The sequence below is a fragment of the Phyllostomus hastatus genome, unplaced genomic scaffold (genome assembly GCF_019186645.2).
Source record: "Phyllostomus hastatus isolate PE091 unplaced genomic scaffold, TTU_PhHast_1.1 phas_scaffold_555, whole genome shotgun sequence".
In the NCBI taxonomy this organism is placed as follows: domain Eukaryota; kingdom Metazoa; phylum Chordata; class Mammalia; order Chiroptera; family Phyllostomidae; genus Phyllostomus; species Phyllostomus hastatus.
Window position 1 is genome coordinate 7,222,412 of NW_025334036.1, and position 13,700 is coordinate 7,236,111.

The window sequence follows — 13,700 nt, forward strand, 5'->3', positions numbered from 1 at the left end:
GTGAGCCTGGCATAGATTCTTCTAAAAATACAGAGGAGCTATAAAATTGAGTGATTTAGTACAGGAGACAGAGCCATTTTGAAGTGCTTTGAGACACGGGTGGGGAAACTTTCAGAAGAAGGCTGTCAAGGATGACCTAGCCACAGGATCAATGAACTTGAATGTCAAATAGGTGAACAATGAATGATTTCATCGGTCCTTTCTCTTTGGGATGACAAACATTTGAACGAAAAGCCTGGTTCACAACTTTAATTGGATTCATTTAATAAATATTCTAAGGTAGACCTGTATTAAAAATGATGGCTTATAGGAGTTGATGCATGTCTGGAGAGAGAAGTGAGCTGTTTTGGGGGGTGGTGAGACTGTGAGGGTACATGTAAGAAGCACCAAAGTGGGGGCCAGGGAAGGAAAATATATTAAAGAGGGGAGGGCACTGGACAGAGACAAAGTGTGTCCCACGTGGGACGCTGACAAGGGCCATGTGCTGTGTGGACATTCGGGCTCAGTAGGCTGTCTGCCGAGTGGTTTTGTACTGGAACGTTTTTCTTACACATGGAGGGGGAGTTCCAGAGTTGATGGGGGCTGGTGGGAAGCAGGGAGGAGAGGGAGATGTTTTGCAGCTGCATTTAGAAGTGCGGACACCTGTTCGTGGGAACAGGCTGCACCTTTGTACGTCTCCTCCCCTCCCGGGGCTCCCCCAGGAACGACTGATTCTTTATTAAGAACCCTGCCCTCAACGAGTGGTGTTCAGGGAGCTCCAGATGTTGGCATGGTGCTCCTTTCATTCTTCTCGGAGACTTCCCACGGTGAAGACGTTTCCAGGATGGCCTCTGCATTCTGATAGAACCCCCCCTGGGGAGAGATATAAAGAGCATGTTTCCCATGTGGTGTAACCAAGTCATCAGAGTGAGTGGGCGTTCACACTTGAAGACTGGCCGTTGGAGTGACCATTCTCTTCCCCTTACATTTAGAAGTGTTTCTGAAGTTCTCTCCCGAGGGGCCCAAGACAATTGACTTGACTTCTCCATCTATCTGTGCAGGCCCTCGAGGAAGCCAGCGATGGCCTGAGTAACCTCCCCAGCCCTTTCGCCTACCTCCTCACCATCCACCTGAAGGAGGGCCGGAACCTGGTCATCCGAGATCGCTGTGGTAAGGCCTAGCTCTGCTACGTTCTTTGTAGCTGCAAACCTTCCTTTCTCTCTACTCTTGTAACAATGTGGTTAGCCAGCCTTTGCTGTCTCAGCCTGGTTTGCAACAGACAGGACCCCAAGTCTGAGCCTCTCTAGGAACCGAGGAATTTGCAGCAAATTATTTAAACATACTGAACCTGTTCTGGCTGTTGTGGCTCAGTGGATTGAGTGCAGGCCTGAGAACCAAAGGGTCGCTGGTTCGATTCCCAGTCAGGGCATGTGCCTCAGTTGCAGGCCAGGTCCCTACATTGGGGTGCATGAGAGGCAACCACACATTGATGTTTTTCTCTCTCTCTTTCTCACTCCCTCCCCCTCTCTCTAAACATAAAAAAAACTTAAAGAAAAATAAAGCACGCCAAACCTTATTATCTTTTACTATTATTAAATTAATAATAATAATGATGATAATCAACACCATATACAGTTGCTTTAAATGAACTAAGGTCACTGTAATAACTTAGTGCCCAGCATATGGCAACTGCTGAAGAAAATGTATCAACACCGATACATTTATAGCAGATGCCTAGCAGACGGCCAGCCAGCTTCGTAGATGATGAAGAGGGCATTGTACACATCAAAACAATGACCAAAACAATGTGGTTTATGTGCATCGCTTCCTATCTCACTGTTTTAGCACCAAGGAGAGACCATAGTCTGCACTCTCAATTCCAACCATTGTCACCTCTTATCAGAGTCAGCACATATGACAATGTGGATTTATCTTGTGTAAACCCAGCATAATCCAAGTGTAAATAAGGAGTTTAGGTCATAAACGGTGCCATTCCAGCACCTGTTTCTTTTATAACCAGTAACGATTGTTCCTGTCAATTTCCTTTATTGGCAAGATTAATCTTTATCTACTAAGAAAACATCCCTCTCCCAGCAAGTTCTTTTTCTGTACTTTGGGGGTGTGCGACGGGTCTCCTTATGCTGCGGCTGTGTTAATTTCTGCTTGATTCTCTTGAGTATTCAGTTAGGGATCAGGGTATGTTTGACTGCTCACTGTCGGTTGAGGCAGGGACTGATACTACTTACCAGTGCAGCAATAGTTTCTATGGGGCCCAAGCCAGGCTCTGAATTTTATCCGACACAGTCCTTTGGACCTGTAGTTCTCACACCTGAGCGAGCATCAGAGCAACCCAGCACACTTTCGGAAATACTCATTGCTCACACCCAGAGCTTCTGATGCAGTAGGTCTGGGGTGGGGCCCGGGAGTTTTCATTGCTAATGAGCTTCCAGGTGTTGCCAGTGTAGCTTGGGCTGCTCTTGTGTTCTTTTAATGAGCCTTACCCGAATGCTATGAATGGTCCAGACACTGCCTGAGCCCAGGTCCTTGAGTGATCTCTACTCGAGAATGATCCTTGTCCAGCCTGACTCTTTCTGTTCTCTGATTCTCAGTTATTGCCTGTTGCCTGTCTGTGGGTCTCTGTCTCCTTCTCCCCGTCATCATATTGTCCTTTGCTCTGTTCTTCTCCCCTCTTTCCTCCTTCTAACTTCTTCCTTTTATGCCTCTTCCCCCTTTCCTTCCCATTTTCTCCTAGGAGTCTCTGCAAGATGTATTGCTTTTGACTTAGCAAGACAGGCACACACCTGCTTTAAGTTGACGATCTGCCCTTGTCGAGTAACTCTTTGGCCTCCTACATGTTGACATTGGTCAAGCAGGAGGAATCTGATGTGATGAATCGATTTTCAGTCCAACTGCTTTATAACTGGGTGGGCCATAGTGGGAGTTGAGCGCTGGCTCAGTTTCCTGCAGAAGGGTGCGTGTCTTACAGCTGCCCTGCTTTCTAGGCCTGGCATGAGCACCACTTTGTGATACAGGAAAAGTGCTCAGCTCCCCTTAAATCGCAGAGCATCAGTTCCTGGGAAACAAGAGCCCTTGCATTAGAACCCTCTGTTTTCCCTTATTGTTAAGGCAGTGAGAGAGCAGCGTCCTGCTGTGGACCAGTGGAAGACTGTGTTGCTAGTACCCTCTGGTGGCCACTTTGCAGTACTGCAAAAAGGAAAGGGGTTCTTTGAAGGAGTTCAATGTCATTCATTGCCAGGGCCACATGCCTGGGCTGCAGGTGGGAAGGTGGATGGTTGATCTGAGTTTTAGGCCATGAAAATTCAGGATGGATTCTTCTAGCAAACTGTTCTTCCTCTCCATTCCCAGCACAGGTTGACCTTTGTTTTCAGAACACATTACAGGAAGAGGGCATTTATAGGAAAAGTCCTTTCCCTATTTGGAAAGAATGGTTTAGACAAAAGGTTTGAAGATGTCCCACTATGTAGTCCCACTACGGTGACATCTGATCTGCCATCTGATAGGTGTTTAGTGAATTGCTGAACTGCTACAGTAATGCTCAAATGTCGGGTACCTCTGATTTCAGACCCATTTTCCTTTTGCTACTTAATAGGCTAATTGTTAGGATTATACATTTCTTCTTTAAAAAGAAAAGATACTCTTATTAGACCTAGAGAGAAATATAGTTTCTTCCTTGCGGCTGTCAATGGAAGAATGTCCACGTGTATAGAAAAGTTTTACCAGAGTTTATTTGAGCCAAAATTTTGAGGACATGCCAGGAAGCAAAATCTCAACGGATTGAGAAAAAAAAATGCTCTAGAGAATGACAGTTTTGCAGTTTCTTTTATGTATTTAGAATCAAAGGAGAAGACATAGAAATGTGGATGAAATCCATCAGTGGTAGGTTTGGGAGGTGGGAGAAAGCAAAGCGCAGACATCTCCAAGACTGCAGAAAAGGCAGAATGGAGAAACACTTCTCTTACCTTGGTGGATACAGGGTAGTTAATAAGTTACAATTATGGCCCACAGAGATGTATTTGGGGAACAAGATAACATTGGGGGTTTCCGTGGCCTCGTGTTCTGGTGCCTGTGGTCAGGCCTTCCTGGGGTCTGGAAAAGAAAAGGACTCTGACATTTCAAAGGTGTGTTATCCTAGATGAGTAAGAGCGATGGGCAGACCTCACGTAAGGATGGACCTTTGCTAAGGAAGCTACGGGCCTGGGAGGTGACTCCCCGCCTTGGCCTGCCAAGTTCGGAACTTAGGATCAGACCTTCCCGTGTGTTTGCTTTTGGCCGCTGAGCGTTTCAGGCCTGCCGGGTGGCCCTGCTGAGCTTGTCAGGTTTGTTACTACATAGCCCCTGTCTCATTCACACAGATGTAGCTGAGGGACAGATGGGGGGTGTTCCTAGAACTCTGTGCTGTGTATGGGAAAGCAACCACACAGCTTGTCCGCAGGTGGGTTGTGAATGGGCTGGACTGAGGGGCCCGTCCCCTACTCTTCAGGGCTGCCCTGTCCAGCTTGGGCCAGCCTGTCCACAGCCTCCTCATTTTTCCTGCTGTGCCCAACAAAAACAATCACTCTTTTTCGTGTGTGTGTGCCATGCTGTGAAGTGACGAGGAGCATTGAATGGCAGGTAAGGCTTGCAGACTCTGGACCCAGACCCGCCGGGTTTGAATACCAGCTCACACACAATCTAGCAGTAACGGTGAAGATCAGCGGTGTGGGGTGTGTGTTTTGGGGGTGGGACGTGGGGACGTGTGGGCACATGTATGGGGTGGAGGGTAACATAGCAATATATAACCACTTTGTTTATAATTTTTTTAGGTGCAAATATTTTTTCGAGCCTTGCAATTCTATTCCAAAGGGCTTCTTCCTTTGTTTTTTATTTTTTATTTTATTTTACTCAGAAAGGCCTTTTCTATCTTGAGAAAGATGCACGTTAATCTATATCTATTCTCTTTCCTGTGGAGTCTGGCATTTTTCATATATCTCTTTGATCTGCCCAAGTTTATTTGGATTTCTGGCCCAGAGTAAGAACTTAGTTTTATTTTTTGCCAAAGAACCATTTAATGAACTAGGACTAAACTTTCTTTTCCCCTCATGATTTCAATGCCACTTTTTAATCTCATATTAAAATGCAATGCATGTTAGGGTCTGCTTCTTGGATTTCTCTTTGATTCCTACAGATGTGTTGTTTTGCTCACATGCCAGTTTCAGTGTATCCAAAGGTCACCATCAGTGCTTTCTATTTTGCAAAAAACTGGCGTTTGGGTCACATTGGAGTATCATCTCTGACCACCAGATGGCGCGAGATCACTGGATGTTGTGAGAAAGCAACAGAAACACACAGGACCAGCAAGCCCACCACAGATTGTCACCCAAGAGGCAACCTGATACCCTCCAAGATGCAAACACCCATGCTGAACCACAGCTAGTGGTGGTTCTCCACCACTTGCTGAGTTTTGGCAGCCTGCTCAGGTTCCACAGCAGGCAAGGGCAACTGGATTTTGAACCCTGTTTCTTTTTATTCCCTTCCCATTCTGATTGAAATCATCATCAGTTGGCCCTGTCTGTCCTAATAGCCTTTCATGCATCCCCACCACTGAGCCTCTGGAGGTTTTTGTGGCTGGGCTCTGCTGCGAGGCTGTGCCTCCCTGTGGGTTAATGAGAAGGTCTCTAAGCTCTCTTGCTTTATAGAGTCAGTTACCTCTTGCTGCAGAGGGATTTATCCCCATTCCCAGGAAGTACCCTGGAGCAAAGCTGGCCCATTTCCTGGGTCTGCTGCATGGAACAAATTGCTTTCCACCCGACCCGGGCTGATTGCCTTGAATTTAACGGAGCATGTCTTCCATTTGGGTGAAAGGGACTTCTCGGTCACGGGTGGTTTTGTGGGTGGTTCATTTCTGTGCCGACAGAATGGTGTGTGTGCTGGGTTCCAAGTAGTTATTGCTACTCCCTTTGCTTCACTGTGTGTGATGTCGATGTGGCGTGTTCTGCTTCAGGGTGCGGGCATGTTGTACACAGAGGGTGAAATACATGAAGGGGGAACCCATGCATTTCCATGTGTCCCTGGCTTCATTTTGATTTTAGCTACAGCCCTGGGCAGTGGGTTCTCTCCTGCCATCATGCTTTCAAAACTCACAATGTGCTGAGCTTGAGGCTGGGTGCTATGTTTATGACTCTCCGGCTTACTCTTGTCTTACTTCCCTTTCCTCCTAACCCTTCCTAATTTCCTTCTATTGCTTTTTAAAAAAAATTTTTAGATTTGTATTTATTTATTTTTAGAGAGAGAGGAAGGGAAGGAGAAAAAGAGGGAAACATCCCTGTGTAGTTGCCTCTCACATGCCCCCTACTGGGGACCTGGTCTGCAACCTAGGCATGTGCCCTGACTGGGAATTGAACTGGCGACCCTGTGGTTCAAAGGCTTATGCTCAATCCACTGAGCTACACGAGCCAGGGCTCCTTCTATTTCTTTATAAAGTTCTGGAATCATTCAACCAGGATGTGATCAGTAGTAAAACAGAGACTGAGGCTGGTAGACAGTTATGGAGGAAAAACTGTTCTGTAGTCGGAAACAAGAAAAAGAACTCATAGAAGCAGTAGTCACCATCTGTAGCAGGACGGGCCAGGGAGGACGTAGGAACCTGGCTTGGAATTCTGCTAGACTTGAACCTCTGCTAGACTTGAACTTCTGCTAGACTCTTCAGTCATATAGATTTTGCTGTACAAAGAAAAATGTTGCTGCTTCTTTCCCATGTGATGGAGGAAAAAGCCTCTCTCAGTGCCCCGGACACTCATTGTGATTTCTGAGGAGGTCAGTTAAGCGCTCAGCAGCTACTGGAGCTGGAGATCCTGCCTTGGCTGCTAGAGGGCAGCAGCGGCTGCAGCTCAGAAATCTCCACTGGCCCTTCCTCCAGAAACCAGGCCTGGCTCTTTGATTTTAGCCAGCCCCGAAGAAAGCCTGAACTCACGCACCCAATAGAAAAACAGCTGAGGGTTCGTCTTTCTTTTCTGCAAAAAGAAATGATTGGAAATACGTGAATGTGCTGAGAAGATTATAAATAGATGTGTATAAAACCAGAAGCAAAAAGTCAAATTTATGCCTCTCATGTTTCCAAATACTGCTTCTGCAGGATGAACAACTCTACAGGTAGGTCAGTTGCCCCGAAGACTTGGAAAATAATTGTTGACTTGGGCCTGAACTCTGAGGCTCTCCTGGCAAGCATGATCGGACATTACAGAATGTGAGCTTAGTATAAAAACATGAAGATAATTTCCTTCCATGAGCAAACAACGACTCTGAGAAATGTGTTTAATTAGAAAACTTTTCTAGCCTGAGACAACCTTTCTTTGGGAGAGGCTGCATGGTGAAATTGTCTCACTCGACAGAAGAGCTTTGCTGATTGCAGATAAGGAAGGTTTGCCTATAAATACGGCTTTTGCATTCAATGTAGTGGATTTTTAGTTCAAATTAAGAATGCTATTAAAATTGTATTATGTAGTAAGTTTTCATATGTATGGGTCAGCATGCACGTAAGTGACCATTGAACTGGTTTGTAGAACTACATTTATGGGGAGGTAAGGAGGCTGATGTGCTGCTGACTGAAGAAAACAGGTAAAAATGCAAGATGAAGGCTGATTCCTTTTTGTGAAAGGTGTGTGTGTCTAAGGTCTAAGTCCATGCTGACATTAATTTTATAGATGGTGATAATTTCCTTTTTGTGTGTATCTTTCTACTTTTTCGAACACTGCTATGAGTTGTTATAGTCAAAAAAGCTAAGAGAAGTTATTTGTAATTAGAGCCTCGTTACAGATTTATTTTATTTGCCTGCTAGACTGGTTCTCGAGCCAGTCAAGGTGATATTGTTGGTTCTATTTACCACTTACCTGCTGCGACTGGCCATTTTTTCCCCCATTAACGCTCTCAATGTGGTAACAGCCTCTCAAGATGATAAATAAAATACCAAGAGGAGAACAAAATTGTCAAATAATATGGTTCTTGATGACTCTCCTGATGACAGATTCGAGTTGTCGTGTGCCCTTTGCACTGAGCTGCCTGTTATTTTCATCAGATTCTTACCTGCCAAGGGCCCTGAAATCCTCAATGAATAACCATAGGATTGGAGTAGAGTGGTAGCCAGGGGTTCTGGATACGTCATTATTTTTAGCTTTTATATATCCCTTTCCTTCCAGGACAGCTCAGATTGTTACATGGAAAATTTCCCCAGCCACAGGAGATCCTTGTAAGAAATGCATAAAATAAGGCATTTTCTGTTCACTGTATGAGGAGAGGTGATAGAACTTTCATACCTTTAGAGATGGCAATAGAAGGGATATGAGAGCGACAAATTATCAGTACATATGATCTTGGACAGCCCAAATAAAGTGAATGAATATTTAATTAGTACTACGCATATTGTTATACACTCTCCCCCATTTTACTTAATTGAATAGTAATGCTAAAAATAGTAGCACTTACCATGGGACTTTCTCAGTAAGTAGCTGGACCTGCTATCATCGATGTATATTGATCCATTCCGTTTCAACGTAATTCTTTGAGGTTGGCATTTTCCTTCTATAGGTGAAAACAGGAGGCATAAGGACATGGCATTGCCCCAAGCACTGCAGTTATTAAAAGCAAGACCTATGTTTAAATTCACCATGCCCATCTTAATCCAAAGTTTATTCATTCACTTATCACCTATTTATAATCCATCTACCGTGCATACGACTAGGTAATTCTGGACATATATTTTATATCCAGAGCTTTGAATCAGAGGAGTGTAATATTACATTCATAGGGGCTCCAAGTCAAGTGTTTTCTGTGTTAAAACCATCTTACAAAATACAGAGCGGAAAAGTTTTCAGCTGTTTTATCGTTGTTGTTGTCTGTCTTTCATGAAGGTCTTGGCAGAGCTCAGTGTTTTACTCTGTAATGCGAAGTCCTAAGTGAGAAAACGGTAAATGGCTTTTCTCGATGGTTTTTGTGACTTAACCCTTTCAGCCCATGGAGCATCTCTTGAGATGAACATTCCAAGGCTTGTGTTCGTGAGGCTTTGGGTTTTTACTTCTTACCATCTTAGCGCAGCTCTCTTCCTTGTCTTCGATGCCCCGGTGCTGCATTATCTCAGTGGCCAGGTTGGCCTGCCTTAGCCCGTTTCTTCTGCCTTCTGAATTATAAGCTGCTGCCAGATTTATATTTCTCCAGCTTGGCTCTGATCATTTTACTCTCCTGCTCATAAGCAAACCTGAATTTCCTTCCCTCCACACACTAAAATAATTCCAGATGGACCAAAGACTTAAGTGTAAAAAACGAAACTCTACAAAATCTGTGGAAGAAAACAGAGCTGAACTAATTTAAAATCCTATAGTGAGAAAATTTCTTCAGAGCAGCATGTTAAACTACAAAGCCATAAATGTGACTGAAATTTGGTAAATTTGACTAAATAAAAATGAAACTTACTCATTGCAAGAAATAACATAAGTGTAAACAAATTATAAAAAGATGTATAGCCAATGACCGATTGCCTTAATTACGGACCCTTCAAAATCTGCAAGCAAATGATAAACCGTGAACCCATAGAAAAGGGGGGAAAAGGATATGAACAAGAATCTCCTTGACAAAGAAATAGGAATGTAGGTCACTAAAATGGGATTTACTCAAATGCTGTCAATAGAGAAAAATGGAGATACCATTTTCCATCTGACATTGGTCTTTTAAAAAGGTTTATAATTCCAATGTTAGTGAGCATGTAGAGAAACAAGTAAAAATATACATACTCCCTCCACTTGGTGGGAGTATACATTGGACAGATTTTGGGAGAAGAATTTGACAATGTCTGTCAGAACCAGAAAAGGCACACATTAATTTGTCAAGCAGTTCCAATGTTAAAAATTTCTTTTCAGTGTAACCACTTACGAACCCCAAGAGAGTCATACCAGATGCTTATTATAGTATCATCTGTACTAGTAAAAAAAAAAAAAGAAGGGATGTAAATATCCATTATTTGGTGACTAGTGACATCAACGAAGACACACTAACACAATGATAACTCCCACAGTTGTTTCCTCAAAACCCAAAATGCATGAATCTGTATCGATGGTCTGAGCGGAGCTCCAAGGTGCTTTAATTGTGAAAGTGAAAGCATGTGGTCCAGTGCATTTGATGTGATTACATTCGAGTTAAAAGCAATTCTTACATATATTTTTCCTATAAAACACCCAAGAAACTGGCACCTGACAGGCATGGGGGTAAGGAGAAGTTAAGAAGAGGGCAGAGACTTTACTTTTTATTTCCTACCTTTCAGAGTTGTGAGCGGGTCTTTCCTTTGTTAAAATACTAAAAGGAAAGAGGGCGAAACAAAACAAAAACACCCTATCTGTCTTATAGAACGAAAATGAAACTATTATCTTAGGGCACTTTGGTCTCTGACTCAGATCTGTCTTTTAAACTGCATTTTTTAATTACATTTTTACCCATCATTTCTGGATAGACTGAAATGCTTGCCTGGTACTGTATGCATCTTGTCACTATGGTCTCTGTCCCCTCCTGCCCTTTTGGTGCCAATCCCTTCCGCTCAGAGGACCTCGGTCCCTCTCTGCACATCCAGGTTCACCCAGACTTCAACTCCCATCTCTTGTGCGGCCTCCCCTGACACCCAGGCTAGACTAATCTCCCCTCACCGTGAACTTGCATAACTTCAAATTCAATTCTGTTTTGACACTTACCTCTTGGGTGATATTTACAGTCTGCCTGCTGCCTGCCAGGTGCAGAAGAGCAAGGTCTGGGATTAATTTTCCTTGAAACCCCCCTCCTAGTGCCAGGCATGGAGCCATGCACTGTCACCTGTACAGGTGTGTGGCACGTGAGCGATGTTAGCAGGCCTGACAGGTAAGGAGTCCAGGGAGACTTGGCGGGCCGTAGTGTCGCTGAGCATGAGCAGAAACGAGGACTGTCACACATGGTGTCAGGAGTATAAATGGGTAAGACATTTTTGGAGGGCTGGTGAATGGCTGGTCATCTATCTGAGCGTACGCAGAGCCTTAGTGTGTTTGGGGTAGAGCAGGAAACTAGGGCCACTGATAACGAAGGCCTTGATATTCTAAATTTGAGGTCATGTCACTCCATGGGGTCCCCATGGCAGAATCGGTGGCAGCCCCAGCCTGCAGGCACCGTCCCTGGCGTCCGAGGGTCATTCTCCTCCCCAAGTACCACCCTAACTCTTTATTCCAAAGAGCTTCATTGTTTCCGAAGCTCCCAGTGGAAAAGGTTAAAGTCCACCCATTCAGGTGTCAGCTCGTCATTTGTATAATCTGGGCGTTGCATTTCTGAGCAGCAGACCCCTTTTCAGAGCCTGCCTAGTTGAGACATCACCTCGCTGACAGTGAGGCACTTAGGCTCAGACAGAAAAGTCACCCCAGGGCCCTCCCCTTTCTCAAATTTTCCCGAACAATTAACGCCGTGCTAACTTGACACCCTCTTTCCTTGTTTGGCTTTGTAAACCCTGGTCCCTTTTTCTATTAATTCCAGACATTAATATTTTCTTTCACGCAACTGCCGCCATTCACCCGTGAAACAGTTTGAACATTATGTAGCTGTCAAGATGCCTGGGGATTACCCAGTATGCTTTGCCTGTGAGAAAGTGACAGTAGCAAGGCCTGGTTTTGAGATGTTTATTTTGAGAGGACGCTGACAAGCATGAAGCCCTGATCCCAGAGTGGCAATTTCATTTAATTAAAGCCCTCTTTTTATTATAGTTTTCCCTCCACTTTATATATATATATCAGAATGATTGTTAAAGTCTGACTTGTAAGGGGGGGGTGGGCAGCTTACTCACTCACTAGTGAGTATTGCACCGAATGGCTATGAATGTGCTCATTTTTATAATCCCACTCAGAATTGCCACTTAACTTGGTGTGTGTGTGTGTGTGTGTGTGTGTGTGTCCAAGTTTAAACTAGAGACAGCTGGGTTTTTGCCCCCATGTTGCCAAACTTAAAATGTGAGCCTTGAATATGTATATGTGTATCTTTGTAGTTTAATTTTTTTTTAAGTTAGTAGCCTTGAGATCCTGGAAGACTCACCGAAATTATTCCTCGGCTCATCTACCAAGACTTTTAAACAACGCGTAATATCTTGCTCGCCAGGGATGTGGCTTTCAGTGCAAATAGTTGGGAAACGTATTTATTGCCTTCATTTTCAGTCATTTTTAGTTCTGCAGCTACATAGAAACATAAAAAGGAGCTAAAAAAGTAAAAGATTTGAGTAATTAATGATGGGTGTTAACAATTTGGTCACCGTTAGTGACAGAGTAGCCTAACTACTTTTTGATTCAATATTCTTGGACTATTTTGTCTTGACATGACTATCAAGAATTCATTTCAGTACATATGCGTGGACCCGTGTTGGGCACTGTCTGAGGCACCTAGGATAAATCGATGAACAAAACAGACCATTGGTCTTTGTGTACTTATTCCTACTTCTGTGTTTGATAATTAATTATCATATTATGCCTCTCCACGTGAGAGATTTTCTCGTTCTGTGTAGCAATATCCACTGGCTGTTCATTTGGGCCTCCTTCATTCACGACTCACTAGGCAATAACACACAAGTGTGCTCTAGTCGCTGTTATGTGTCCCAGGTATGATGGCACGCTTGCATGCATGTAACCCTCATGCACCACACGTAATCCATGTATTCTGTTTGCAGGCAGTTTTTTCTCCCTCTCCATTGATCTGAAAGTGTGGAGGAGGGTCTGTCATTGGCCCCCTTTTTTTTTTTTCTGCTTTGGATATAGTGGCTGGAGGGACCTTATTCATTTCTTTTGGCGTCTGTTTCAAAGCTCCCCAGGAGGAGCCGGAGGGTCAGGGGTGCCGCCCCGAGGCCAGCTGAGGGCCTGGCTGATGTGGCGTTCAGCTGGCCGGGGTGAAACAGTGTTCTCTGCTTTGCTGCAGGTGCGGGAGGCGGCAAAGAATGGCAACTTTGTCCGTTTAATCTCAACGCCCCGGTTCCCGTCTTAGTCCCCTTGCCCCATCTTTTGAGCCCGTGCTTCCAGAGATTGATTTATTTATTATGATTATATTCTGAAGTACAGGGTTCTGTTGAGTCAGCCATCTGGCCAAATGTTTGAAAACGTGTTTTTTTTTTCCTCCCCTTTTCACTGACTCACTGCCATTCTTAAAGAGGGGTGGGCTTCTCCCCAGGACTCCTGACATTGTTGGCTGGTGACCCAGTGGGTTTTTATTTCTTGAATTTTTGTGGGTAGTATGGTGATGACATACCCACAATGAAACAAAACAGAAAAAGCTCAAGGAGCCTATTTATATTCCGCCACCGAAGGCAAAGAAGAATCAGTCATTTACCCCAAACTGTTTCATACGTCTCTCCTCTCCACCTACGGGGCCTCCAATCCCTGCCCAGGGAGAGATTTGTTCTGGGTGCGCACGATGAAATGCTTTGAGCCTGAGGAGTGTGGAAAGAATCTTTACTTAATGGCGAGATCCTAGGCTTTCATGTATATTTGAAAAACCTGTCTTGCTCTCTTTCTCTTTTAAAGGCACAAGCGACCCCTACGTGAAATTTAAGCTGAACGGGAAGACGCTGTACAAAAGCAAAGTCATATACAAGAACTTGAACCCAGTTTGGGATGAGCTAGTGGTCTTGCCCATTCAAAGCCTTGATCAAAAGCTGCGTGTGAAGGTAATCCCAGGTGGCTTTCGGATCT

The 13,700-nt window shown here is 44.3% G+C and overlaps 1 protein-coding gene across 3 annotated transcripts in view; it reads left to right on the plus strand.

Annotated features, from left to right (window-relative positions):
* The window catches only part of MCTP2 (multiple C2 and transmembrane domain containing 2), a 138,860-nt gene that overhangs the window by 34,158 nt on the left and 91,002 nt on the right, over positions 1-13,700 (plus strand). For 2 of the 3 annotated variants that reach the window (XM_045824916.1, XM_045824918.1), the window contains 2 exons: positions 1,041-1,149; positions 13,533-13,675. In XM_045824916.1, coding sequence (XP_045680872.1) covers positions 1,041-1,149; positions 13,533-13,675 — 252 coding nt within the window. Of the gene's footprint in view, positions 1-1,040; positions 1,150-7,015; positions 7,129-13,532; positions 13,676-13,700 lie in introns of those variants that run through there. The other variant, XM_045824919.1, reaches the window with a different exon arrangement.